This window comes from Rattus norvegicus, chromosome 8 (assembly GCF_021556685.1).
Source record: "Rattus norvegicus strain SHRSP/BbbUtx chromosome 8, alternate assembly SHRSP_T2T, whole genome shotgun sequence".
Classification (NCBI taxonomy): Eukaryota; Metazoa; Chordata; class Mammalia; order Rodentia; family Muridae; genus Rattus; species Rattus norvegicus.
This window is the reverse complement of record NC_141541.1, coordinates 105,462,342-105,490,017: the sequence shown is the minus strand read 5'-3', so window position 1 is coordinate 105,490,017 and position 27,676 is coordinate 105,462,342. Positions and strand designations below refer to the sequence as shown.

General features: G+C 39.0%; 1 protein-coding gene across 7 annotated transcripts in view; it reads left to right on the top strand.

Annotated features, from left to right (window-relative positions):
* The first annotated feature begins 1,347 nt into the window (after positions 1 to 1,347).
* The window catches only part of Slc25a36 (solute carrier family 25 member 36), a 33,920-nt gene continuing 7,591 nt past the window's right edge, over positions 1,348 to 27,676 (top strand). Inside the window, exons 1-5 of one of the 7 annotated variants that reach the window (XM_087563392.1) lie at positions 1,348 to 1,567; positions 13,981 to 14,145; positions 16,120 to 16,211; positions 19,934 to 20,034; positions 27,090 to 27,156. In XM_087563392.1, coding sequence (XP_087419518.1) covers positions 20,013 to 20,034; positions 27,090 to 27,156 — 89 coding nt within the window. In that variant the 5' untranslated portion in view covers positions 1,348 to 1,567; positions 13,981 to 14,145; positions 16,120 to 16,211; positions 19,934 to 20,012. 7 annotated transcript variants of the gene reach the window in all.

Below are 27,676 nucleotides of genomic sequence, written 5' to 3'. Positions count from 1 at the left end.
TTATCCCTTTCCGCCCTAATAGACATTCTTATTTCAACAATTAAAGCTCTGAAGTCAGATTCTACTGGATTCAAATCCCAGCTCTTCTAGGATGAATTGGATAACCCCTGGGCAAAGTACTTTGACTGCGCGTGCCCCTCCCCAACAATAATAATCAAATAAGAAATACAATATCACGAACACTTACTCGGTGGTACTGAAATGCTATAAATGGTTTACACACTCGGTCGGTCCTCTCCTGCTGCAGGAACATTTACAGTCTGTATGTTTTGTAGGAATTTAGATGGCACGGTCAAACTCGGAGAGAGCTAAGGCAGTTAGACTTTGTCAGGTGGTGCCCATAAGAAAGTGGCTCTGGAAAATTTAATGTGGGCTGGAAAGGCAATTGTATGGGAGGGGGAGAGAGAAAAAAATGAAATGTCCCTTCTGTGTGATTGGCATATCGGTATCTATTATAGTATTTTGACGGTTCATTTGTACCTTGCAAATAATAACCAGATAACAAAAGTTTGAAGTAACTGCCATTTTTCTAGAGAAAGAAAACACTTTTCCTAGTCCTACATATACATATAAGAAACGCGTTGATCAGTAAAATAAAGCTAGTTTTATTCCTGTAGTAAACCTTCACGTTTTAATCTACTTGCCCTTTACTAAACACTTTTCCCTCATGTGACTCTACCTTATTCCTGTCAGGAATTCTCTGTCTGCATTCCATTTCAGAAATGTTCTACAGAGCATGGTCCACCTTTCATTCCATCACTCGGGGAGTCTAAAGCATGCAGGTCTGAGTTGGAGAGCAAGCCCCAGACCAACCAGGGTTAGTCTCACAGTGAGAAAAGTCTCATTCCTGGCCAAAAACAAAATAAATAAATAAATTAACGACTTATCTCACTACTCCCCTGCAGATCCCAATTTAACACTGGTGTTTCATGATCATGTTTAATGCTGTGCTGTTTGTGAGAGTGCATGCTAGTATCTTCACACAAGATTTTTTTCCAAGCATTTCAGTGATTTCCAAGGCAAACACGGGGAAGCAGAAAGACTCAGTTCTAAACCCACATTTTTACTGGGGCTCTGAGCCGCTGGAGTTTTATCCTAGACTGTCCCAGGGGGCCAGCGGAGGTAAGTGGCAAGGGCCGGGTAGCCTTCCTGATTAGCGGATCAGGTGCGAGGGCAAGACGAGCCACTACTCCGGGCAAGCACTCCCATCCTGCCCCGCGGCCCTTCATTGAGGAGCCCCCTCGGTGATCACGTGAAAGGGGCGTGCGAATCTCGTGACGTCACGTAGCCTAACCCAATAGGAGCTTCTGTTTATGTAGGGACCTCCGACTCCTCACGACTCGCGCTGCGCAGTCCGGCGGAGCTCGCTGGAGCAGGAACCCAGCGGGGTGGGTTTGCGGGTGGCCATCCGCCGCGGCGGCTCCGCTCACTCCCCGACGTCCCTCTTCTTGGCCCTCGCCGCTGGCCGTGGCGGCCTGCTGGGTCCGCGTCCCGCCTCTGCTCCCTGAGGACATGCAGAAGAGAGAATGAGCCAGAGGGACACGCTGGTGCATCTGTTTGCCGGGGGGTAGGTCCGCGGGGCGCGCGGGGTGGAGGCTGCGGGCCTACGAAGGCCACGCCGGGCCTGGGCGTGAGTCGCGGCCTAGCCTGTCTGTACTGCGCGACAGCGGAGGCACACGGACCCCGGCCTCGCGGAGGAAGCTCGGCCTGGTGACAAAATGGGAGCAGGTTCGGTCTCCCCGCCCAGCACGACCGGGCCTCACGTTGCCCACGTTCGGGGACGACCTGGTTTCCGGCCGCCGCTGCGCCTTTGCTGCTGGCGGGCGTCGTAGCCGGCGGGGAAGGTATTGCAGTGCTCTTGCCCGCGGTGCCCGGAGGATATTTCCAGCTTTGGAAAATTTTCTTTCTCTTCCCTGCCCCCGGTTTGCCGGAGATAGTGCAAAAGCGGCAGTCAATCTCTCTCTCTCTCTCTCTCTCTCTCTCTCTCTCTCTCTCTCTCTCTCTCTCTCTCTCTCTCTCGTCAACCCTCCGAGCACTCCTTGCTTTGGAGAAGGGGTAGAGGGGTGGGTTGAGAGAAGTCATGTATTAAATGAATATTTAACTTTATATGTGTACAGGATTAGTATGGAGCCTGAAGTCTGATTTGCTGATTTCCCCCAGCATGAATGCTACAGCCATTTTGCTGAACCAAGTTTGTTCCTCCATTCGACATGTTCCTTCCCAATTAGTTAAGAGAAATCGAACGTTAAGGCTTTTACCTGCAAGACTATAAAGTTGTCATAAAAAATAGCTATGGTGAATTAACTTTTTAACCTATATAACAGAATAAAGTAGTATTTTCAAGTCCCACGGTTTGACTTTAAGATCAACCACTTTAAGAATATCAAAGGAATACATACTTACGAATTCTCTGCATGGTTTTTGCTTTGAGTTAATGTGTGGCGGATTCTATTGCTAATAATAACAATGCATAGTTGGCGCACATTTCATTCCACTTTTATGATTGACCGATTTTGAACCGACCCCTATTCTGGCATTAAAACAACTACTAATTTTATGAGAACCAGTTTGCTTTTTGTGTTTCTGAAATGTTTACTGCTAGTAAAGGGCTAATTTAATTCTTGCTTGTACCTGCACATGCTAGGCAAGTTCAACAAAGGGCTCCATCCTCAGGCCCTTAGAACATTTTATTACTCTATCTCTCCCCTCTCCAACCCACCCCACCCCATCCCACCCCCACCCCCGTGGGTGTGGGTGTGTGAGGCCGGTAGGAGAAGGTAAAAATGTATTGTCTTGTAGTGGTTGAATTTCTACTTGTAATTAGATCTGGAAACACTTGAAAGTTAGAACACCATAGATGTATCTAGGTTGGTAATTATTTATTTTGACTTAAGAAATAGACAAAGCTCCTTAATCACGTCACTTGTAAAGCAAAGTTGACATGGTCTCTTCTAGAGCCCTTCCGTGGCGCCTTTGTTTTTTTTTTTTTTTTTTTTTTTCAGGCTTCATATATAAGCAGGTTTTGTTAAAGCACATGCTTGTGTATGATATAAATGTTAGTTTGAATGTCAATTTTCCAGTTGTGATAGGATCATCATATTGTGTTTGTAAATGCTTGTTAATTTAGGCCATTTTATATAGGCTTTTTGTTTCTGTTGGGGGCTGGAATGGAGGATTTTTATGGGATCCAAAAATATCAGTTCATTTCTTCTATTTCCCAAGAAGTCTAGTATGTGCACAGTAGTGGGATGTTAAATGGTGCACAATACGTGTTTTGTAAATTCCCCTCTTTTCCATCTCATCCTAATTGCATATTCATATAATTGTAGCATGTATACATTCACTCTTTATAGAAAAGAGTGGTTCGTGATAGCAACGGTCATTTTAATCAAAATAAAAGAAAAACAAATACCAAAACAAATTCCCTAAGGTCAAACATTTTCATTCATGTAAAATGAGGAATAAGTAATTGTAGAAGTCTTGACAGTCTGACAGTACTTAAGTTCTGTTCTGTATACTACTCTGGCAGTGTTGTATATACTGAACATAGAGAGGTGTGAGGCAGATGACGTTGGAAGTGTTCTTAATTGAACATGTCTAAGTTATATATCAAAATTGCTTGTTTTGGCAATAATTCAGTGTGTTCTTTCTTCATAATCGTTCAGTTTGTTTATCGTGATAGCATTATATATACTAGGAGTTGTAAAATTCACTTTACTACGCAGGAGAGGCGCGTCTTTGTGGGCTCTATGCCTGGGCTTCCTCACATACAGGTAGGTATTCTCTGGGTTATGCTCAATATGCCTTAAAAGAACCAAGAGTAGCCTTTCATTATTCTTAGGCAAAGGTTTTCTTAACACAGGAGCCTTTGAGTTCCTTCCCTGATGACTAAAATGCTGTACACTCAAGTGGGCTCATTGGGATCCCAGAAAGATTGTTACTTGGGGCTGTAATAGGAATCTTTGAAATAGACAAGCACCAGACCTTGGGTCTAAGTGACATATCCATGTGCTGAACTCGTGCTTCCTTTTAAGGTGCCCTTTGATCTCATTATGCTTTTGCCAGAGTTAATATTCAGAATTTGTAAGGTCATTGGTTGGGTTAATTAGGTCACAGACAAATCATAGTAGCCTGCAAAAAAAAAAAAAAAAAAAAAAAAGGCTGTAAATAAGGTTTAGTTTTCACTGCACTTCAGATGTCATGGTCACAGCTGTCCAGATCCAGCAGCCACACATGGAACAAGACAATTGTATACATTAAGAAAAATAAACCTTAAAATTAAAAAAATATATATTTGTATATGTGTATGCATGCATGTGTGTAGCTGGCTATGCATATGTGTGTACCACATGTTTGCAAGAACCCCAAGTAGGTCATTCCCGGAAGTGGTCCCTGGTTCTCTGCAAGACCAATAAGTGCTGCTTTCTTCTTTTTCTTTTTCTCCGCCTCCTCCTTCTCTTCTTCCTCCTCTCCTTTGTCTTCTCCCGCCGTCCCTTCCTCCCTTCCTTCCTCTCTTCTTTTCTTCAAGACAGTCAGACAGTCCATGGTAAATTTGGAGATACTCATATTCTTGCAGGAACGTTGCTAAGTTTTTTGTTTTTTTGTTTTTTTGTTTTTTTTTTTTTTTTTTTTTCGGAGCTGGGGACCGAACCCAGGGCCTTGCGCTCGCTAGACAAGCGCTCTACCGCTGAGCTAAATCCCCAACTCCAACGTTGCTAAGTTTATTGAGAGGTCAGCTTATGAGAGTCAAGATTGTCCTTGTGGAGAATCCTTAATCAGTATACCACATGCCTAGAGGGACAAAACATCAAATGGTGTGAATGCAATGTGGAAACCTTTCATTTCTTTTTTAAAGGGTATATCAAGTGTCAGAATGTATAAAACCATGTGAACATAATGCTTTTGAAAGCTGCAATGTACCTCTTTCTATTCCAGAATGAGAAGATATGTAGTATTCTGCTTTTAGTAGACTTTCTGATTATGATAGAAACTTGCAATTAATTGGTTTTCTGACTTTACTGGGAAAGCTGTGGTTTTAGAGCTCTGGCTGTCCTGGAACTCAATATGTAGACCATGCTAGGCTAGAACTCAAGAGTTCCGCCTGCCTCTGACCCCTGAGTACTGGGGTTAAAGGCATTGGCTCCTGTTCTATCCTGCATCTTACTTAGACCTTTTGGGCTGCTAGAGCAAAAAAATCAAGTGGCATCTAACATTTATTTATTCCAGTTCTAGAGTCCAGGTGGTGGCGATGGCAAGTTCATGCCTGCCTGGTGAGGGTCTCCTTTCTCAGACTACATCCCCACTCTGTCCTCAGAGGAAGGGCTAGCTGGCAGCACTCTTTTATGACACTAACCCAAACATAAGGCTCTGTCCTCAATGTCTGCTTACTTCCCCAAAGCCCAGCTGCTGTTACCTTATGTGGTAGGATTTGAACCTGTAAATGGCAGGGGAGAGATCTTAAACATTGAGACATACCCCCTGAGAGAATTCCTTCTAATGGATTGGAAAACCAAGAGAATTCTTAAACTATTAAGACAGTATTAAGTTATTTCCCTGTAGTGGATTAGTGTAGGGGGGTAGGGTGGTGCTAGGTCTCTGTAGAATTCCCAAGAACCCTTGGGGTAGTTTTTAATTCTAAGACCATGTTTATGAAAGTAGTATGACATTGTTTGCCTTTCACAAATCTGTTGACATTTGTACTGGTAGTCAAAGGCAAAGCTGTGAAAAGGCAGCTGATGGTAGTCTCATTATTCATCTAGACGCAGTTTTTTGAGTTTCTGTCAAGTTTCACTTAAAAATATTCGTGAAAGGGTCTGGTAGGTGGTTCATTCAGGGAAGTGCTGCTGTCTACGCATGAAGACTTGTAAGTTCAAATCTCCAGTTAAAGTTTACAACAGAGAATGGGAGCTATCCCAAAAGCTGTTGCCTGTATGTGGGATATGTTCTTCTAGCTGGGCTGCCTTGTGAGGCCTTAGCGGGAGAGGAAGGGAGGGTAACCCAAGGGGCCACACCCCCTGGGGGGGCATGGGGTAAGGATTGTAGGTGACCAGGAGGAGGGCAGTGAGTGGGATTTAAAGTGGATAAGTAAAAAATAGAATTAAGTTAAAAAGCTAAGAACAGGAAAAATCAGAGCAGAAGAGCCTGCTGGGCAAGGTAGTGCCTTCCTTTGATCCTAGCACTCAGGTAGGAGGCAGGGGTAGGCACATTTCGGGTCAGCCTGGTCTACATAATGAGACCCTCTCTCAAACAATAGAAGGGAAAAAAGGAGTAGAAGAATCGGAAATTGTGTTCTGGAATCCGATGAGGCAAGTATACCGTAGTAAGGAAGAAATGCTGAGCTTTCTAGTGCTACTGTCATATAAATTATGTTTAGAGACCTTAGCCCTTTGGCCTGATCTGATTTAGTGATTTTGACTGGGTGTTTACAGGGTAAGGGGTTAGAAATGTGATTGGAACAGGAAAGAGATAGAAAACTAATGGACAACTTTCAGATTTGATGAAAAGGGATGCAAATAGATTAAGTTACACTTTATGGGGAAATTTACTTTTTCAAAATGTATCATGTTCCTTCTGCATCTTTTGTTTCCATAATAGATTTTAGTCCTTAGTCTGATACTCTCAAACTGTATCTTGATACATGGTGTAGTTTCCTTCCACAGGTTTATCTAATCAATTGACCAGCATTTTTCTGATTTGGGTATTGTTATTGGTCTTTATTTTGCTCTAGCATTCAAAGTAAGAATTAATTGTTACTATGCCAGAAATGCTACACATACCTTAAGTGTCCTCCTTTTTTAAAATCTAGTTTTTTCATGGTAATCTTTCACTGTATAGGAAATGTTCCTATCCCTTTCGAAAAAAAATTTTTTTTTCTTGACTTAAATGCTAAAGTCTTGGAGATAAGGCGCAATCTGTAATATTGGTTAACCAATAAGCTACAGAAGAAGAAGTTGGGGGTGAGAGTTCCTTGATGAGGTTTACAGGATTTTGAGACAAGGACTATATGCTTTAATATGCAACACCCCCCACCCCCAAGATTGGTTAACCTTTTGTGAACTGGTTTTTAGTATTATTTCTTATGAGATGGTGTATTACTCAGAGGCAGAAAAATAGGTCAGCCTGTTCAGTCTGCTTTTACAATGTAAACTGTGTTTGTTTGAGGAAATAGGTTTGTGTAAAGATAAGAAAGATGGATTCCCAAGCACCTTTAAAGATGTGTACACGCCTCCATATTGTAGGTGTGCTCAGGAAATGCTTTCTTTCCACACGAGTTTCTTTGCCTGTCTAAGAAGTGTCCTGGCCCAGGCACACTCAGCCTCAGAAGGAAGGCAGCCTGTGTCTGACAGTCAGTCTTGGAGTCAGTTCTTACATGTTCATCCTTTTCCGTCAACAGAGTCTTGAATATTCTTAGGTTCCTGTGCCCCCACCCCAATTTGTTTAGTAAAAGTTTTTTATAGACAGGGGAAATGGTTCTAGGGTTCAGCAGTTTGAGACTATGAGGGCTGTGTGTGTCTGCACCTGGCAGGTTCATGGTTCTTAGCAGGATGGTTGAGATTACTCTGCTTGATTCTGCTATTCAGTTCTCCTTTGCCTTCCCATCCCTCACTCTCCACTTAGTCCTTATGCACCATGGTAAGCTGTGTGGGAAAGCACTTTGAAGCCGTCAGTGGGCACACTGCTTTCTTATAAGGTCTGTTTGCAGAGTTTTATATTCTGTGCTTTTAAACAGTGTCATGGTTACACCGCACTTGGCTTATTCAACTGCTCCTCTTACTCAAGAGGTTGGTAAAAAGCACTAAAGCAGCTGACCACTGGCATGCCAGAAATTTTCTCTTATGTACATAAGCAAATAGAAAACTTCTCAGAAGTGGGTGGATTTACCAGGCAATCATAAAAGTAGAGGAGTTTGAACTGTCTTACATAAAGTTGTGGATTTAAGCAAGGTCTAAATGGTCTATGATTGATGCATAGAATATATGATTGCCTTATTTCTCTAAGTGATCTTGGCTGTTTCACTCTTCTGGTTCATTTTCCTCCCTGGTCCTTCCTTCCTTTTCCTCTCCCTTTCTTCCCTTCTCTCTCTTGGTTCCTTTTCTTTCTGGGTGGCAGTGTTTCAGTATGCAGGACTGCAGCTCTTGGTCCCCCTGCCTTAGCTTCAAGAGTGTTGACTTAGAGGTATGTAACACTCTACCCAACAACTGCCTATAAGTGTGTGTGTGTGTGTGTGTGTGTGTGTGTGTGTGTGTGTGTGTGTGTGATGTTTTACCTGCCCGTACATCTGTGTTCTGTATGTATTTTGGGTACCGTTGGAGAGCATTCACTCCTCTGGAGCTGCTGTTACAGACTATTGTGAAGCTCCATGTGACGCTGAGAATTAGACCTCTATTGTCTGGAAGAGCAACCCATGCTCATAACCATGAAGCCATTGCTCCAGCCCCTGCCTGCTGCCTGTGAACTTAAAATGCACATTGATCCAGATAGTCTGACTCAGAAGAAATAATTGAGGTTACTTTGATTTATCAGAGATTTTGATGCTGTAATGAATGTTTAATGTTCTTTGGTCTCAGTCTTGTCTGTTGTTTTCTCCATGGAATTTCCCGTGAAGAAAACAGGAACAAATGAGTGATTTATAGAAATAACTTTGAATTGTGACTTTAAAATATTTATATATTATAGATATAATTTATATTTATATTATATTATTTTATATTTATGTAATGTGAATACTAAAATATTCACATTAGCAGATTAATTGGCTGCCACACTACAGTCACTCTGACTCAGGGCTACCCACTAGGTCAGACGGGAAACTGAGAAGTTCTGGAACTTCTGCATGGGTAATTAGAGGCTTTTCAGCTAGTTTTGATTTCAGAAACTTGCTCCTCTTGAGACAGGATCCTCACTAAGTTGGCTTGTCTTGGAACTCCCTAGCCTAGGCAGGCTTGAGCTGTGGTCCCGCTGCTTCTCAGTAGTTTTTAAAACCATGATTATGTTGGTTATGCAAATCAGTATTTTTTGCAAATTAGTATTTCTAAAAAGTTTAAAATGTCCTTTAAAAAAAAAGATTTATTTATTATATGTAAGTACTCTATAGCTGTCTTCAGGCACACCAGAAGAAGACATCCTAATAGATGGTTGTGAGCCACCATGTGGGTGCTGGGAATTGAACTCGACCTCTGGAAGAGCAGCCAGTGCTCTTAACCACTGAGCCATCTCTCCAGCCCAAAATATTGTCTTATAAAAATTTATTTATTGGGGTTGGGGATTTAGCTCAGCGGTAGAGCACTTGCCTAGCAAGCGCAAGGCCCTGGGTTCGGTCCCCAGCTCCGAAAAAAAGAAAAAGAAAAAAAAATTTATTTATTGGTATGAAACTGAAGAAATGGAATAAGGCTAAAATAATATTACATAGTATTTGGGTTTTGCTTTTGTTTTGAGATAGGGCTAGCCTAGACTTGTTTGAACTCACTGTATAGCTGAAGATCACCTTGAACTTATGATTCTGTTTCTGCCTCCCAAGAGCTAGAACTATAAGTGTGTGTGTGCGTGCCATGCATGGGTGCTGGGAAAATAGGACTCAATTCATGCTAGACAAACACTTAGTCCGAAGCCATATCCCAGCGGTATTGTGTTGTAAAATTATATAAAATAAATGCTGTCTTTTCCCCCATTAGGTCCGGCACTGCTGTATTCTAATTATCTAGTAGATAGCTTCATCTCAGTCAGCAAAGTCTCTCACCCGCTCTGCTCCATCCCATATCACACTGCTGATAGCTTCTCTCTGAGCCTGTCTCTCTACCCATCTAGTTCCCAAGGTAGGCTATCACCATGCCAGAAATATACATCTCAATTCTGTGGCTGCTTGTGTCTCCAGATGCCACACTCTTAAACTTACAAGAAAGAACACACAACACAATAACCTCTGATCCAATTGACAAGATGTAATTGCCCACCTAGACATACAAAGCCCTGTACACATCCATCCCTTAAGAACATTCACAACAACCTGTAAAGGTGCAGCGTGGAGTCTTAACATCCACCTTCATGTTCTCTCAGCAGCAGCATCTTCCAGTCTCTCCGTTCCAGGCTCCACTTCTCTCAAACTTTTCTCTCGCCCATCCTTTTCTCATTCAGTGACAGGCCTCGTTCTATCCTGTACTTGCCTCCTCTGTATAACACCCTACAGTATTCTGGGAAGATTCTTGTTGGGTATTTTACTTGTGGACATAAACATATTAAATGTTTTTGCGTAATGGAAATTGCATTCAACTCCAAATACTTCATATATTACTAATTTTCACATTTGGCTTTGGTCCTAGTTTGTTTTCTTTTGTATGATAAATACATGACCAAAAGCAACTTGGAAAGGAAAGGGTTTGTTTGGCATAATATGTCTTAATTACAGTAGATCACTGAGGGAAGCCAAGGAAAAAGCTCAGGTAGCACAAGAATCTGAAGGAAGCAGACCTGAACTCAAGCAGAAGCCATGGAACACTGTTAACTGGCTTGCTCCCCAGAGGCTGCTGATTTTGCTTTCTTAAACAACACAAGACCACCTGCTCAGGGGTGGCACTGCCCACAGTGGGCTAGACCCTCCCACATCAATCATTATCAAGAAAATGCCTCTACAGACATGCCCAGAGGACAAGCTGTTGAAGGTATTTTCCCATAAAGGTTCCGGCTTCCTACATAACTCTAGTTTTTATCAAATTGACAAAAAACTAACCAGCACAGCTTTTTAAAGAATTATATTCTTGAGAGTTTCATACATGTGCAGTGAAATATATCTACTTCTATAAACCTCCCTCCAACACCTCCATATTCCTCTTAATACAGCCCCCCAATTTCATGCATACACACACATGCATGCAAATACGTACATGTATACCTACGTACATACACCTACTAGTTAGGGCTGCCTTTGTGTGCATGGGTGTTGGGCCATCCTCTGGAATGTGGAAATTGTACCAGTAGCCACATGACTCATATTTGAAAAAGTAATTCTACTTACTCTAGCAGTTGTCAACTACCAATGGCTCTTCAGTAAAAATGGGGTCTGGAGATCATCTACCCCATTTATTTCAGGTTTTGGTGGTTTGATCTTTCGTAGCTAACCCAAGCTTAAACTTCTGTGCTTTCTTTAGTTCCTTTGCTCTATTCTGTTTTCAGTTGTCTTGTCAGACATGTGTGTCACTTTTCACTTAAGTTCATCATTGATTAAGTTTTATCTTGGGTTGGGGATTTAGCTCAGTGGTAGAGTACTTGCCTAGCAAGCTCAAGGCCCTGGGTTCGGTCCTCAGCTCCAGAAAAAAAAAAAAGAAAAGAAAAAAGAAAGAAAGAAAAAGTTTTATCTCAAGAATTCTCTCAGACTTCTTGTAGTTAGTCTTTCCAAATTACTTTCCCTTGGTGACCACAAATCTCATTTCTGCCCCTTTAGTTTTGCCTCTTCAATGTCATAAAAGTGAAAACTCATATAATTACAGCCATGTGTGACAGGTATTTTCAAGAAGCATAATATTTGAGGTTCATCCTAGGTTGTTTTTTATTGCAGAATAGTATTCGGTCATACATAGATGTACTACAGTTCATCAGTTCTTGATTAATTCAGACAATTGTGTGGTTTTTCAGTGTGAACTGGCTGGTTTTGTATGTCAGCTTGACACAAGCTGGAATTATTACAGAGAAAGGAGCCTCAGTTGTGGAAATGAGACCCAGCTGTAAGGCATTTTCTCAACTAGTGATCAAAGGGGGAGGGCTCAGCCCATTGTGGGTGGTGCCATCCCTGGGCTGGTGGTCTTAGGTTCTATAAAAGAGCAAGCTGAGCAAGCCATGGGAAGCAAGTCATTAAGCAGCATCCCTCCATGGCCTCTGCATCAGCTCCTGCTTCCTGACCTGCTTGAGTTCCAGTCCTGACTTCCTTTGGTGATGAACAGCAATGTGGAAGTGTAAGCCGAATAAACCCTTTCCTCCCCAACTTGCTTCTTGGTCATGATATTTGTTCAGGAATAGGAACCCTGACTGAGACATTCAGTTTTTAGGCACTACATGTTAAGCTGCTATAAACTAGCAGACATTTCATCATGTCTTGTCTGTTTACTTCACATAGATCTTTACCTGTGGAAAGTGTCATTCTGTTTTCTGATATGGTTGTTCCAAGTGTCAGTCTTTTTAGTTTTAGCCATAAGTTGCTGTGTATCCTATTACATTCCGGGTGGCAGATGACTGAAGACTTGTGTGCTTGTTCAAATACACCTATCACGTGTAAACTCTACTAGATATCTTGTTAAAGGGTTGTCCGAGTTCCTGGGTAGCAGCACTGACTTTGTCGGCATCCGATTTGCAATTAGCCTTGGCTGTCTTTCCATTCTCTTAACAGTCTTTCAAAAAGTGCAGGTTTTAAATTTGTGTATGGTATAGCTTTTCAGTTTTAATTTTCTTAGTGGCACATAGCTACTATATCAATATAAAGTATTCTTTGTTTCATATTTGGGTGCTAGGCCTCAAACCCAGATCTACTCCATGTGGGTCACATTCTGGGTCCTGAAGTAATTTCTTTTTATTGACTTGTTATTTGAAGTTTTATTTGAGTGATACTGAATATATTCTTGTGCTGGGCTGCTTTTCCTCCTTTTTCTAATGCCCTTTTTCTATATTAACTTTGGATTCCACTAGCTCTTGCCTCACTGCAATAAGTAAAATCTCTAAGTTGTTATTCTCAGGACCTCACTGGGTAGCTTTTAGTGCTGTAAATGGAAATTGTTTCCATTTTTCTGTTACTGGAATTTTCAGTTTGTTATGTTTTTGACAGTGTCTTATTCTGTTTCCAGGCAGGTCAGTTCTAGGGTTATAAGCATGCACTATATGGCCTATATGGTCTAGCTTTACATGGGTGCTGGGGATTCCAATTGAGGTCCTTGTCCCTGTACTCCAAGTGCTTTTTTTTTTTCTTTTCTTTTCTTTTTTTCTTTTTTTCGGAGCTGGGGACCGAACCCAGGGCCTTGCGCTTGCTAGGCAAGTACTCTACCACTGAGCTAAATCCCCAACCCCTACTCCAAGTGCTTTTACCCACTAAGTTTTCTCCCCAGCTTTCCCTTAGCCTCTTGAGAGCTGAGATTACATATGTGAATATTCTACACTTGTACTTAGAGAATAATTGCTTAAGTTATCACTTAAATTCTTTTTTTTTCCTTAACTGGCTTAAGTAATACATTTTGCTGATAGTTTTGTTATTCTGATGATCAGCCTTTATATAAAATAAATTTTGTTTATTTTTTCACTAGTTCTGCCTGTTCTGTACACATTTGAACATAACAGATGACTGTAAAACTATGGGTTTCTTTTTTTTCGGAGCTGGGGACCGAACCCGTAGCCTTGCGCTTGCTAGGCAAGCACTCTACCTCTGAGCTAAATCCCCAACCCCTAAAACTATGTTTTGTAAGTACAGTCCTGAGTATTGGAGTGCTTAAAATTAGAAATACGTACCGTTATTCATAAGTAATTTATCTCTGTTCTATTGCTTAGAATTAGTTCTGGGATTTTTAAAGGATTAGAAATTTGAAAGATGGGATATAATTCACACTGTAGAGTCTAACAGAACAGCCCATAGGCAAAGAGCACTAATCACTTCTTATGCCTTAATTCAGTTTGTCAGTCATTCTTACTAAAAGCCATCATTGGAAATCTTCCATTACCTAGTTATGCTTCTGTGTAAATTACTAAGCTCATTTTTTTCCATATTTGATTCTGATATGTGGGTACTATGGCCACCAATTACAGCATGACAGAGTATTTCTCTAATTCCCTTAGTTCTTTTTGGGGGAACTAAATGTTAATTTGCAGTCAAGTAAGTGAAACTTTCCAAGAAATTAGTCTTCAGAATGTTAACCTTAGTAAGGTTGTAGAGCACTAGGTAGGAGTGTGTCTTCTCATTGGCTGGTTGGGTCCTTGCATTCTTCCCTTACTGGGTTGTTTTGTTTTTTGTAGATGTGGTGGTACAGTGGGAGCTATTCTGACATGTCCACTGGAAGTTGTCAAAACACGACTGCAGTCATCTTCTGTGACACTATATATTTCTGAAGTTCAGCTGAACACCATGGCTGGAGCCAGTGTCAACCGAGTAGTGTCCCCTGGACCTCTTCATTGTCTAAAGTAAGAGCAAAAATTCATGGATTTTGTTGATGCTGAGATCTTAAATGACTCCTACATGCTTAGTTTTCATTTTCCATATTTTAAAAGATTCTTTAGAAAACTGAAAAATCAGAAGTTAGTATGAATCAGTAGTAATAGACCATAAAGAGTAGAACAATCATAAAGACTGTGAAATGGAGTATTTCCAAATTGTATATATTTAGAATATTTTTTTTACATTATCCAGTAGATTTCTTTTCTAAAAGTATTGCAGGTATTTTGTTTTGAATTGATTAATTTTTTTTTTGTTGGATTTGTTTTCAGGCAAGGTCTCACTATGTAGTCCTCACTGGTCTAGAATTCAGTATCTAGAACAGGCCTGCCTCTGTGCCACCATGCCCAGTCGGCTGTTCTATTTACTTTTGAAATGAAGGTAGTGTTGTACTAACTAACTATTGTGTGTTTAACGTTCACATGTGTACAAGTACCTCCATTTAATTGCTGGCAATCTGTTTACAACATACAGAACATCCAACCTAAGCAGATGCAGCTTGAAACAGCTATCCCAGTTTTTAAATATCTGTGTTGTCATTTTCTGATGATTTGAAAAAATTAGCATGTTTATATTACTAGACTTAATTAATTAGCTTTCAAGACTGGCTGTGGTGACATATACCTTTAATCCCAGCACTTGGAAAATGGAGGTGGGTAAATCTTGAGTGTGAGACTAGCCTGGTCTACAGAGCAAGTTCCAGGACAGCCAGGATTATACAGAGAAACCCTATCTCAAAAAACAAAACAATAAAAAACTTACTGAGAACAGTTTCTGTGTCTGTAGGTTTATATTAGAACTCAGTGCCTGTGCGTCTGCCTTATCAGCTCACAGACTCAGATCTGTTTGAGTTGAGCTCAGTAGTGTTTGTTTTGTGGGAGAGATGAGCTCATCCAGGGTGTGTACATTTGCTGCTAAATTGCATCACACTTGTTAACTCGGTTACCCAGGTACACAGAAGGTAGAATAAAACTCAGCAATTTTGAATTAAATTTAAAATGTCACAATTACGGAAAAGTGTTGATAGATGCGGGAGATGTGTTCCTTTTACTTACTTATTCATGTATTTCATGTATATGGGTGTTTTGTCTACATAATGTGTGCACCAGAAGAGGACATCAGATTCCACGGGAACTATGGTTACAAATGATTGTGAACCACTGTGTGGGTGCTGGGAATTGAACTCGGGCAGAGCAGCCAGTGGCTCTTAACCACTAAACCATCTTCCAGTCCCAGGAAATACATCTTAGCATCACAATTCTGATATTACCATTGATTAGGTCTTCTTAAAATTCTCCCTTAGACCCCTGGGATTTATTTTGTTCTGATTTTCAGTAATATTGCTTTTACTTCACTATAAGAGCTTTCAGTATCTCTCTAGATGTGTGTGTGTGTGTGTGTGTGTGTGTGTGTGTGTGTGTGTGTGTGTGTGTGTGTTTGTTTTTAAATATAGACTCCTGGGGTTTCTTGTTGTCTTGAGACAAGGCTTCATTATGTAACACCGGCTGACCTGGTACTACTCCATGCAGACCAGGCTCACATCAAACTTACAAAAGATTTACCTGTTTTTGCCTACTCAGTAATGGGATTAAAGGCATGCACCACCACCACTACTTTCTTAAGGTTTTCATTCTTTTCTTTAATCTCTTTATAAATTAATCACCGAAAAACCCAATGCTGTTTAGTTTTCTTGGGGTAAACTTGCCACTGAGCCATCTTGCCAGCCATTTTAGAAGAGAATACATATGGCGTTTTGTCATTAACACAGCACCTGGTTCTTCAGTACTTCTTCCTGTGCCCAGCTCCCATGAGAGATGTCTTTATAAGTAACACAGTGGACCTGAAAGATACATTATAAGTGGGACACTGGCTGTGTTCGGGGTTATTGGTAAAGGGCAATAGGAGAACATTTCTTTTTAATAATTTGCTTTTTATCTTTTCAGGGTTATCCTGGAAAAAGAGGGCCCTCGCTCATTATTTAGAGGATTAGGCCCCAATTTGGTGGGAGTGGCTCCCTCCAGGTAAAAAAAGCTAAGTAAGATTCTGGCTGTCTTTATTTCATGGTATCTGGATATAATTTGCAGAGACACATATGTTTCAGTGTTTGTGGGAAATTAGGTAGTTGAGTTTTTGTTGCTAATCAGGAAGAATCTACAAGAAAACCTAGGTTCTGGGGCTAACAGAAGTTCATTGTACTGTGAACACAGGAAATGTTTCGTGTTGTAAGGAGGCAGTGCAGTGTTCGCTTTAAACTGTGGATGCTCATACGTAGAAAATGAAGTGTGAATAAAATAGTTCTAACTGGTAACTTAAATTTCAAAAAACAAAACAAAAAATGTCTATAAAGAAAATAAGGGTTTGTTGTATGTGTGTGCAGGGATATCTTTGTTTTTGTTTTGAGACAGTCTTACTGGGTAGCCCTGCTAACCTCAAATATACATGAATACTAGAATTCCAGAGGTTTACCTGACTATAAATAAGCATTTAAAAAAAAAAATTACATGTGAGCGTTCTTCCTGCACAAATGTATCTACACCATGTGTGCCTGGCCAGAAGGGGAAATCAGATCCCCCGCAACTGGATTCTTCCATGTTGTTTTAAAAAGTTCATATTCAGGATGAACATGGACACCCAGTTCATCACCTTACTTCAGACTACATACCTCATCCACATCCCATTACTTACTGTATTTCCCTTTCATTTTAAGGAGGTAGTGAGAGTCGAGCTCGGTTGCTTACACCTGTAAGCCAGGTGCTGAGCACCATCGTCTTGGATTCAAAGCTAGGGCTTAGGAAGCTGGGTGAGTGGTCGGTGGGAGTGAGGGGCTCTGTAATGGAAGGAGCTTGCCTGCAAGCCTGATGACTTGAGTTCAGCACTCAGAACCAACAGTAAAGAATGGACTCCTAAAGTTAATCTCTGATCTCTGCACACAGACGTAGTGATAATAAAATAAAATTTAAAGATTTGTTTTTGAAAATCGTGTGTGTGTGTGTGTGTGTGTGTGTGTGTGTGTGTGTGTGTGTGTACTTACATACGTGTGCATGTGCATACGCACACTCCCAAATTGGTATGTGTACATGCATGCAGACTCTTAGGAGTCCAGAAGAGGTATTAAGATTCCCTGGAGCTGGAGTTGCACTCTTCCTGATGTGGGTGCTAAGGACCAAATGCAGGGCCTCTGGGAAACCAGAGCTCTTAACCTCTGAGCCATCTCTCCAGCTGCTACTGTAATGGTGGTTTTGTGAATATTCCCAAACTTTCACCTTATGTAGTTAAAGAAGTTTATTAGTTTTATTTGTTTTTGTTTCTTTGAAACAGGGTAGTACTATATAGCCAGGCTGACCTCAATTCAAAATTCTGCTTCTGCCTTTGGGATGCTGGGGTTATAGTCATACACCATGGTGCCACAAAGTTACATATTTTAGAATGAATACCTAAGTAGGGTTTCTGGATAAAGGTAACAAAACACATTGAAAACTAGAGATTGCTAATTTGTCCTCTGAAGACACACCAGGTTTTTGTTTTCATATAGTGAGCTCATTGCTCTTATGCCACGTGATAATGAATGATGGCTACTGTTCACTTTTTTCCTTTTTAAGATTTATTTATTTTATGTATGTGAGTGCACTGTAGCTGTCTTCAGACACACCAGAAGAGGGCATGAGATCCCATTACAGATGGTTATCAGCCACCATGTTGGTGCTGGGAATTGACTTCAGGATCTCTGGAAGAGCAGCCAGTGCTCTTAACTGCTAAGCTGTCTCTCTAGCCCCTACTATCCATCTTAAATATACTAACTAAATGAACTGGGCTGGAGAGATGGCTCAGTGGTTAAGAGCACCGACTGCTCTTCCCAAGGTCCTGAGTTCAAATCCCAGCAACCACATGATGGCTCACAACCATCTGAAATGAGTCTGATGCCCTCTTCTGGTGTGTCTGAAGATAGCGACAGTGTAATCATAATATATAATAAATAAATAAAATATTTTAAAAAAAAAACAAAAAAAAATGAACTAAAATTTTTCTTTTGGTATTTTGCCATGTATTTAATTTTTGTGTAATTATACCCTCTTTACTAGAAGTTGATGTTTTACTTTTCATATTTATATTTCCTATATGTATATTCCATACCTATTTCTCTTTAAGACATCTTTTGTAATTTCTTCTTGGGAATGAATTTATTCCCCATCATGTTTTAGAATTGTATGTCCTAAGCTTTTTATTATTATTTTCTTTATAAATTGAATGGTTTTGTTATAAATTGTTAAATAATTCCCTGCTTTTTTAAAAATCAGGCTTTCAGTAGATCAGGCTGCCCTTGAACTCATGATCCTCATGCCTTAGCCTGCTGTCTTAGTTAGGGTTTCCATTGCTGTGAATAGACACCATGACCAAGGCAACTCTTCCAAGGACAACATTTAACTGGGGCTGGTTTACAGCTTCAGAGGTTCAGTCCGTTATCATCAAGGCAGGAGCATGGCAGCATTCTGGCACAATACTGGAGAAGGAACTGAAGAATTTTACTGAAGAATTTTCATCTTGAGCCAAAGGCAGCCAGAAAGAAGCTCTCTGTATTGGGCAGAGCCTGAGCATCAAACCTCAAAGCCCACCTCCACAGTGACACACTTCCTCCAACAAGGCCATTTCAATCCCAACAAGGACAGACCTAATAGTGTCACTCCCTGTGGGCCAAACCTATTCAGACCACCACACCTATTGATTTCTAGGATTATAGATACAAGCAAACTGGCCCCTTTTTCTTAAACACGTTTTTAAAAACTATAATAATGGAAGCAAGAGAGATGGCCATTTAACGGTTAAGAGCATTTGGTGCTCTTGGAGAGGACTTGAGTTCAGTTTTAGTACCCCCATGGAGTTTCATCACCATCTGTAACTCCAGTGCAGAGCATCTAATACTATCTTCTGGTGTCCATGACTGATGCACTTACTTACATAAAGGCAGAGTACTCAACACACCGGGAAAGGGTGCAGTAACGAAGCTCTTCACTCTCAGCTATTGGTCTACTTCGTTACTGATTTATAAATCAGAATCGTTGAGAGATAGTGTAATATTTGATTCAGCCAATAATGATCCAGTACTTCAAAGGCTAAAAGAACTCTAAATTTAATGGAGTATTTACAGGCATTGCAAAGCATAACATGCCCTGATGGGCCTGATCATGTTTGTCAACATCATTTTGTCTTAAGAGTATTGTGGGCAGCGGTATAAAGGGGACAGAGGCATTGGTGGGATCTCCAGTACAAGAAAAGTAGAAGTAGACTCTAGGAATCTGGTCTGTGTATGCTTATAGTATAGAATATATAGTATAGAATATATACAATCTCAAAACTTGCCAGAGTAGACTGACTAGATCAGCTCTACCTCTAAAATTATCTTCACCTAACTTGGGTTAAGTACGCTGGCTTCTGAGTTCTCACTCAGAAGTACAGCCAGCCCTGGTCCACAGCATAGAGTCTCCAGTTGTCAGTCAGACAAATTCTCTTTGCCTCTTGTAGTTGCTAAGTGGTTATCGATATTGAACACGGCTTAGGTGATCTGAGAAGGTTTCTAGGAGCTCTCTATGCCTTTGAGTTTGGCTGCTTTTTGTTTTTAAAGTACTAAATGTGCCTTGTGGAAAAAATGGGTAAACCTGATGATATGTTGAATAGGACTAAGACTTTATTCTCTTTTACTTGTCTATTCTAAAATTATGAAGATTTATATCTTACTAATAAACTTTTTTCTTTAATTTTTAGAGCAATATACTTTGCTGCCTATTCAAACTGCAAGGAAAAGTTGAACGGTGTTTTTGATCCTGACTCTACCCAAGTACACATGATTTCAGCTGCAATGGCAGGTACGAATATTCAATAGTAAAACTCCTCTCAATCTGGAAATGTTAATGATTACTTCATATCAAATTAAGATGGTTGATGTGCTTTTTAATAATTAAAGTGTGCACAGTGGTTTTTGTTCATTTGAATAAAACATTTGCTACACATAAAGTCTGCTATCGGTTAAATCTTTGTATTTAAGGGTTAAGTGACTGCAGACAGTACGTTTATTTTGCTGTGTATGGGTTAATATTTGATGCATTCATGCTTTAAGAGTCCAGCTGTTCTTCCACTGGAGTTAGAGCTGCCACTTGCTCTCCTCAGTTTCTGTTAGTGACTTTTTGCTCCTGTCTGGAACATGCCGCCAATACTTGGTGCCCGCCATATTCATTGTGTCCTGTGTTCAGGTGCTACAGTTTTGTGAGGCTTCTTATGACCCAGTTATTATAGCGGGTGTACCACTAGGAATATATTTATCATTCCTCACAATCTGGACTGCATATTGGACCTGAACTTTAGACACTGGCTTATGTGTACATGCTTGTGTAGAAATGTTTCCAGGAACTTAATGTCATGATGACATGATTCTGAATCAAAACAGCCCTCACTGGTCTCTGCCTACCTTCTAAGGATGAGTAGTAAAGATTGGTTTGCTCTTCTGATTCTGGAGTCATTTGCTGCCATGCATGTTAGACAAAGCCTTGAATTTTAGTTCTTAGTAGAAATGTCTCCCAGTTTTCTGAAAATTATTAATGTATCTACCTCATATTTCCAAATTGTCCTGTAATTTCATAAAACTATAGCTGCTTTTATCAGCTGTTGATCAATAAATTGACTTCCCATTGTGTTCTTAAGGAATGCCGTAAACTGCTAATCATTTTCTATTTAGAATAGTTTAATTTTGAACCACATATTTAACCAAATGTATGCTTGAAATACTGATTTGTGAAATATCGATAACGTTTGCCATATTAATAAATCTAGTATATACTTTACAAATTGTTTTCAAGACTTTACATTTTACAATGGTTGGCTGATTGACATTTTGAAGCTGGAAGGGACAGTGTTTAAAATCAAGATACTATATCCTCTGATTTGCCAGCTTCGAGATAAGCTTAAGTAAGTTAGGTAATTCCTGGGAGTTTTTATGACCTTATCCATGGAATAACTGGATTAATCTGGATAGATTGGGTTTTAAGAATTAGTTCTTAGTGTAATAATATTCACCTAGTTACAAACTAGAATTTTTTTACTTACAATATGTATAGATTATGAATGTTTTCCTCTTACGTATTTGACTGGATATTGGTGAAAGTTGGGCCACTTAGTTATAAATCCAGTAACCATTACATTAGATCAATAATATATTTCTAGATTTCAGCATTTGTGGTTTGGGGGCAGTAGGGTTATTTATATCTAACTCCAGAAAATTAAAAAGAAATGTTGTTACTATAAAAAATCAAAAGTCAAGAAACTAGTTAAAACAGTCATTTAGTTGACAGTGTTTATTATAGATTTAATATTGCAAAGTTAGAGGGTCAAAGTATCTACATTCTTACCAGAATCTTATTTTATTAGGATATATTAAAATTTATTACTGGTCTTTTATTGCAAAGTAATTAAGTAAAACTTTTCAATTCTTTCCTCAAATGTCTAACAGCTTCATTAATACTGTTTTCCAAGTTGAATTTTATAAATTGATAAGCATGCATATACAGACATTATAACACTGTGTACTTACTGTGTAATTTGAAAGTATTTTTTCATTTGTTTACAGTTACATTGTCCTGAAAATTATGCCTTCTACATTTCTTTGCACTGTTCATTAGTATTAACGTTTAGCTTTGCAGTTTTTGAGTCTCTACAAGGCTGGTGAAACAGAGTGGTCCCGTACAGATTGACTAAGGTAGTTTTTGCCCCATTTATTCTTAAAATAATCTGCACCAGATTGTTCTGGTTGTCTTCGGGATCGTGTTTTTGGACATTGAAGGATGGTTTAGAGGTACAAAGTACTTAAAGATAAGTCATGTGTGGAAAAGTTCTTAACCGGCTGCTAAAAAAATGCTAACCTTGTCACCTTAGTAGCAAAAATACATTAAAGTACTCAGCCATACGGCCTTAGCAGTTGTGCCATACCAGTCAGCACACTCAGCCTCTCTTCAGTTTCATTTTACATATTTTCCAAATCAACTAAAACATGTAATTTAAACATTAAAATTTAGTTAAAGTGCTGTTAAAGAGGGTTTTTTTTTTTGCATTTTATAAATGGCCACACCTAAAATGGACTATATGATTTTGTTTACTGAAACGTTTTCCAATTACAAAGATATTTCATCCAAGCAAGGCTGATTGCTTCTGTGTTTTAACCCACCTTTCCCCCTTACGTACAGCTGTTGACACGGCTTACTATAGCTATTGAGGGTATCTGTTTTGTGTCTTGTGAAATAATCTTGAGTAACCTTCTGAGTGTACCATGACACCTATTGGTATGCCAAAAAGTTATATGAAATTTCTTCTTTCTTTATAGTAATTCCCAATTTTTAAAAGTTTGCCTGACAAACACATTCTTTTTATATGTAACATAAATATAAAGGAAATTAGTTTCTACTTTTATTATTGTTTATCCATACAGTGTGAAGTTTCTAGTATATCAAAAATATCATTCATAATCATTCAATATTGTCAGTATACCTACTGAGTAGTATTTGCTTACAGAATATATTATCTATTTATATTTCAAGGTATTTTTTCCTGTGAATTTTAACTTCATTATTTGAATGCAAGGTTAGGTGTTTGCCCTTAAATGTAAAGCTTACCTTACAGAATTCGGCCAATGCATGGTTGGGCAGCTGCTTTGTATGCTTACTTGTGAACATTTTCCCTGTTTTCTGTTTTGTAGAAACAAGAATTAATACAATAACCCAAAATATTCCATAAGTATGGATGTGCAGTATTACTGCTAGAGTCCCAGGTGACAGGTACCACTGTTAGCAATGTGTACTTTATTAGTTACGCAAAGTTCCAGACTGTAATACTCTGTTGGGGCTCTGTGTGTTTCTGTTTGTCTGTTTATTTTAATCACTAGATAATCTGAGTATTAGAGAACAGAAGAATTTACAACTCTTTTCATGGTAGGTAATAGTGATAGGAGGAAATGGGACACAGAATCCCTTCTCGGTTTTTTGTTGTTGTTTTTTTTTTTTTTTTTTAGATTCTCCCTTGACAAGGTTAGCATTTTTTCTTTAAGACAAAATTGATCATCTTTTAGGTAAGTATTTGGACTCTGAATCTGCTGAAGATGGCGGGATTGTCAGTACTCTGTGCACTTTTATTTTAAACACAAGGCACATTCTGATATTCTCTTAACTTAAAAATCTCACAGTAAATATTTCTTAAATCCTTCAGTGAGATTCAGTTTGTACACATGTGTCTGATGAGGTCGCTGCTTGTTGTTATGATACAGAAAAGCCTGTGTCTATTTTAGGCATTTACTGTACATTTCTCCCGAGAAAAGAGTGAGATCGTGTCATCTCATGCTCCCCATCCGCAGGTCACTTCCTGTAGAAATATGGACTAACTTAAACCTCGTGAGTACTGAACTGAGCATCTCTTGCAGCCTCTAGTATAAGAAACACACCCTGGGATTTTCTGGTAGCTGTAGATGAGTAAAGGCGGGACATGGATTGTGTGCATTGTCGAGTATTTCATAAAGATTTAATTCTCCCTTTGTAAGCCTTCTAGAAGGAAAATGGTCTACTCTTCAGTTAACATTGTAAACCTGGGGTCTTCAGCTTGGCCATTACTGCCTGGACCTTCACAGACTGACAGAAGTATATATGAATATGTAGAGAGTTTGTAGTTTTAATATGCTGTCCTACAGCTGTTAATAATAGCAGTTGTCTTTTGTCTTTGCTTAGCTAACATTTAGAAGTCTAATACAGTGCTTTCCACTCTGAACTATTGATACTTAGTTACTGCTCTTTTTTAAAAGACTAGTGTGTCTTCTAAGAAATGCAGGCTATAGTGAATAAGGTCTTAGCTGGTTTAGGGTAGTTTTAATTTTTAAAATAGTTTGAATACTTTAGTCTTAGGAGGTTGTGTATGCTTTGTACTTTCAGAGCTGAAACGCAATACTGCAGGTATCACTCATTTAAATATTCTCAGGGAGTTTCTATAGGTGGGGTTTCCTTATTTTTTAATTGACTTATATTATTAAGTAGAGTTTGATTTTATGCACAACTTAAATTTACATTTAAAGTTTTCTAAAGTTTCTCAGTAAAAACTGACACTACTAACTAAAGGCCGCTATTGGCACTTTGCTTAACTGATTCTGGAACAATATACAGTTTTAATCTACAAGTGGATTCCACACTGTACTTCCCAGTTTGTTTTTAATGATTTATTGGGTGTTCTGAATATATTAGTCTCTTATTAAAAATGTAACAAAGCTAAAATGCAGAATAAAAACTGATAGACAATTTCTAAACTTCAAGATCATCATGCCCAACATCTGTGTGCATTTGTTGTAAATGTAGCAAGAAAATGTGTAGTTGTGGCTAACCACAAACTTCCTTACCATATAATTTTGTTAATAGTAAAATTTTGTTATTTTCCTTGCTTTATTTCTTGGGTTAATAGGTTATATTTTTCCAGACTTAATTAGCCTAATAATGTCTGTCTTGCTATTTATTTATTTGTTGTTGTTGTTGTTGTTGTTGTTGTTAAGAGAAAGTAATACTGTAAAGCTTAAGAACCAGTTAGCTTTTTTTAAAGGACCAACAGCTAAAAACCTATAGCTAATGCCTAGATTCCTTATCGGAGTCAGGAGATGATTTGCTGATCAGCTAGTTTGTCTGTGCTTAGGTGGTGCCAGAACGATCACAGTAAGCAGAGCTCACAGGAAAGCCAATTACAGATAACACTCTCTCACTCACCTCAGTTTTAATGTTGGCCTATTACATATTGTATCTGGAAATGAATTTTAGTTAAGTGAGAAATACCTGTTGTTTGGTTTCTGACATTGTTTATTTACAGAGAAATATTAAAGTTTCCATTTGAGTATTAAAAATTTAGTACACCTAGTAATAATTTAAAATATTTTTTTAATGCGGTGCTCCTATCTTAAAGTGAGGGATTTTGTGACTTAGAAGACAATTAAGGGCACAAACTTAAACTAAGTGTTTTATTTTAAATTTAAAATTGGTGGTAATCTTTTCAAAAAAGTAAGCTAAATGAAAGTTTTTAATTGAATAGCTTTATTTTTAGCTCGAGAAGGAATTCTACTATATGCCTTTTAAATTAAGTTTTATAAGAAGGCAGGTTCTTATTAAAATCATTGTAAATAATGAATAGTGTGGTTTTATCCTGCTCCTTTTCAATTAGAAACTCTTAATATTACTGTGTAGGCACCTAGCTAATATAAATATTTCGGTGATACAATTCTTGTTTAGTAAGTAAGAATTTGGGCTAGGGGTGTGGCTTTGTAATTAGACCACTGGTGTAGCAGCTGTGAAACCCTTGTTTCAGTCCCCAACAACAAAGAATCATTTAGTTGGTGTTTTGGCCTGTATTGATGTCTGAAAATGTATAATTTTAATTTGTTGAGTTTAACTTTCTCATTTAGAAAAGTGAGATTCAAAAGAAAAAAAAAGTGTGTATTCTCAGACTAAGTATGTAAGACAAATATTCAAACTAGTCTGATAGTCATGGTTTTGTTTCTTTTACCAAGAATAAATCTATGAGAAGAGTATCTTTTTTAAAAAAAGAATATTCTTTGGCAATCTGTTCCATATTTTAAATTGATTATGTTATTACCTGCTAATGCCAAAGTTATTGGTCTCATTCCTCTTTATGTAGTATTAAAGGCACTTAAAGGCAGAAATTATATACTAGTCAAAATATTATTAAACAGTTAGTAAGCCAAACTTTATCTTCCTAAACAGGCTTAATTGAGAGCACCCCTTCATGTGAGATGTGGCTATTTCTGCAGTGGTAAAGCAGGGCATAAAAAGAAGTAAGGTTTGAGGAAGTTGACTGTCTGACACTGCAGAAGGGGAACGAGAGAGCAGTCAGCCTGTACACAGCCTGGTAAAGGCATCTCTTAATGTAGCGGCTTTAGAACCCGAGGATTAAATACATCACAGCATTTTCTCATAGTAAATGCGCTGAGTATAGTATGTCTTTCTAAAAGCAACCGGCTTGACCTGATAGTATTTAATAGAAGGTATTAAAATAACTGGTTCCTTATTTCTCTATGTGAGTTTTCAGTGAATTTAAAGGCCAGTTGAATAAATGTAATTCTGTGAAGTTTGTGTTACTGATCTTATATGGAAAAACAAAATAAACACTCATAGATGAAACATCTTTATAAATTCTTGTCATTAAGATAGCATTTCCTATTTTGCTTTCCTAAAAATAAAAGATAATGAATGGTCCCAGAAGCACACTGCTCCAGAGATCCTAATTTATACTAAAACTGAGCCACCCTGTCCTAGGTGAATGTTAGCGACAGAGAGCTGCTTTCCACCCTACTGATCTTCACTCTCTGTAGAAGTGAAAAGGAAAGTTCAGGTTGTAACTTTTGTAAAGAGTTTTTATTTGTTTAATTGGGTAGTGAGTTATAAGTAGCTCCAGCTATTAACCCTAGCACAAACCTCACCTCTGTGCTAATACTTATCTATTATCTATTGAAAACAGATTCTGAGCCTGACTTCTGACCCACAGACCTAAATATTAGTATGTAGTGTACCGGGTGATAGGATTCACCCCGGGCAGCTATTCATAGTGCATGCTTTTCAGCTCTTGATTACACAAGATTTGTTTGTGAACAAATTATAGAGTAGCGAGCACCCTGTTGTCATGTAGGTTAGAACGCTGTAGGTGAGGTCAGAGTCTGCTCCTGAAAGAATCATCTAGGAAGGCCAGAATTGTGAACAGTGTTGATGGTCACCTGGACATGAGTTAATACTTTCAACATTTGTAGACATTTTCTTTACGATAGATTCATATAATGTAAAGATCCTTAATGTGAATAATGTGGTTCTTATCTGCTGACGTCATTTTAAATGTATTTGTTTAGGTTTTACTGCGATCACTGCAACAAACCCCATTTGGCTTATAAAGACTCGGCTGCAGCTTGATGCAAGGTATGTTTTTATGTGGTCTTGCTGTAGCCCAGGAGGAGCACGGGTTGCCTTCTAATGCATGGTGATCTTATTGATCTGATATCTTATAGCCTCAGTCTTTCAAGTGTTGTACTTATTGGTGAGTTACCACACCTACCTTAAGGTATATTGATTCCTTTTTCTTTTTTTGTAAATGTGTGTGTACTCTGTCTGCAGGTATATCTGCGTGCCAGGAGAGGGACTCCTATCCCTTTATACATAGTCGTGAGCCATCATGTGGTTGTTGGGAATTGAACTTGGGACCTCTGGAAGAGTAGCTTGTGCTCCTGACTACTGAGTCATCTCACCAGCATTAAATTTAAAAAAAAAAAAAAATGAAGAGGTTTTATTCTTAAAAATTAAGCAGGGCTGGAGAGATGGCTCAGTGGTTAAGAGCAGTGACTGCTTCTCCAGAGGTCCCAAGTTCAATTCCCAGCAACCACATGGTGGCTCACAACCATCTTTAATTGGATCTGAGGCCCTCTTCTGGTGTGTCTGAAGA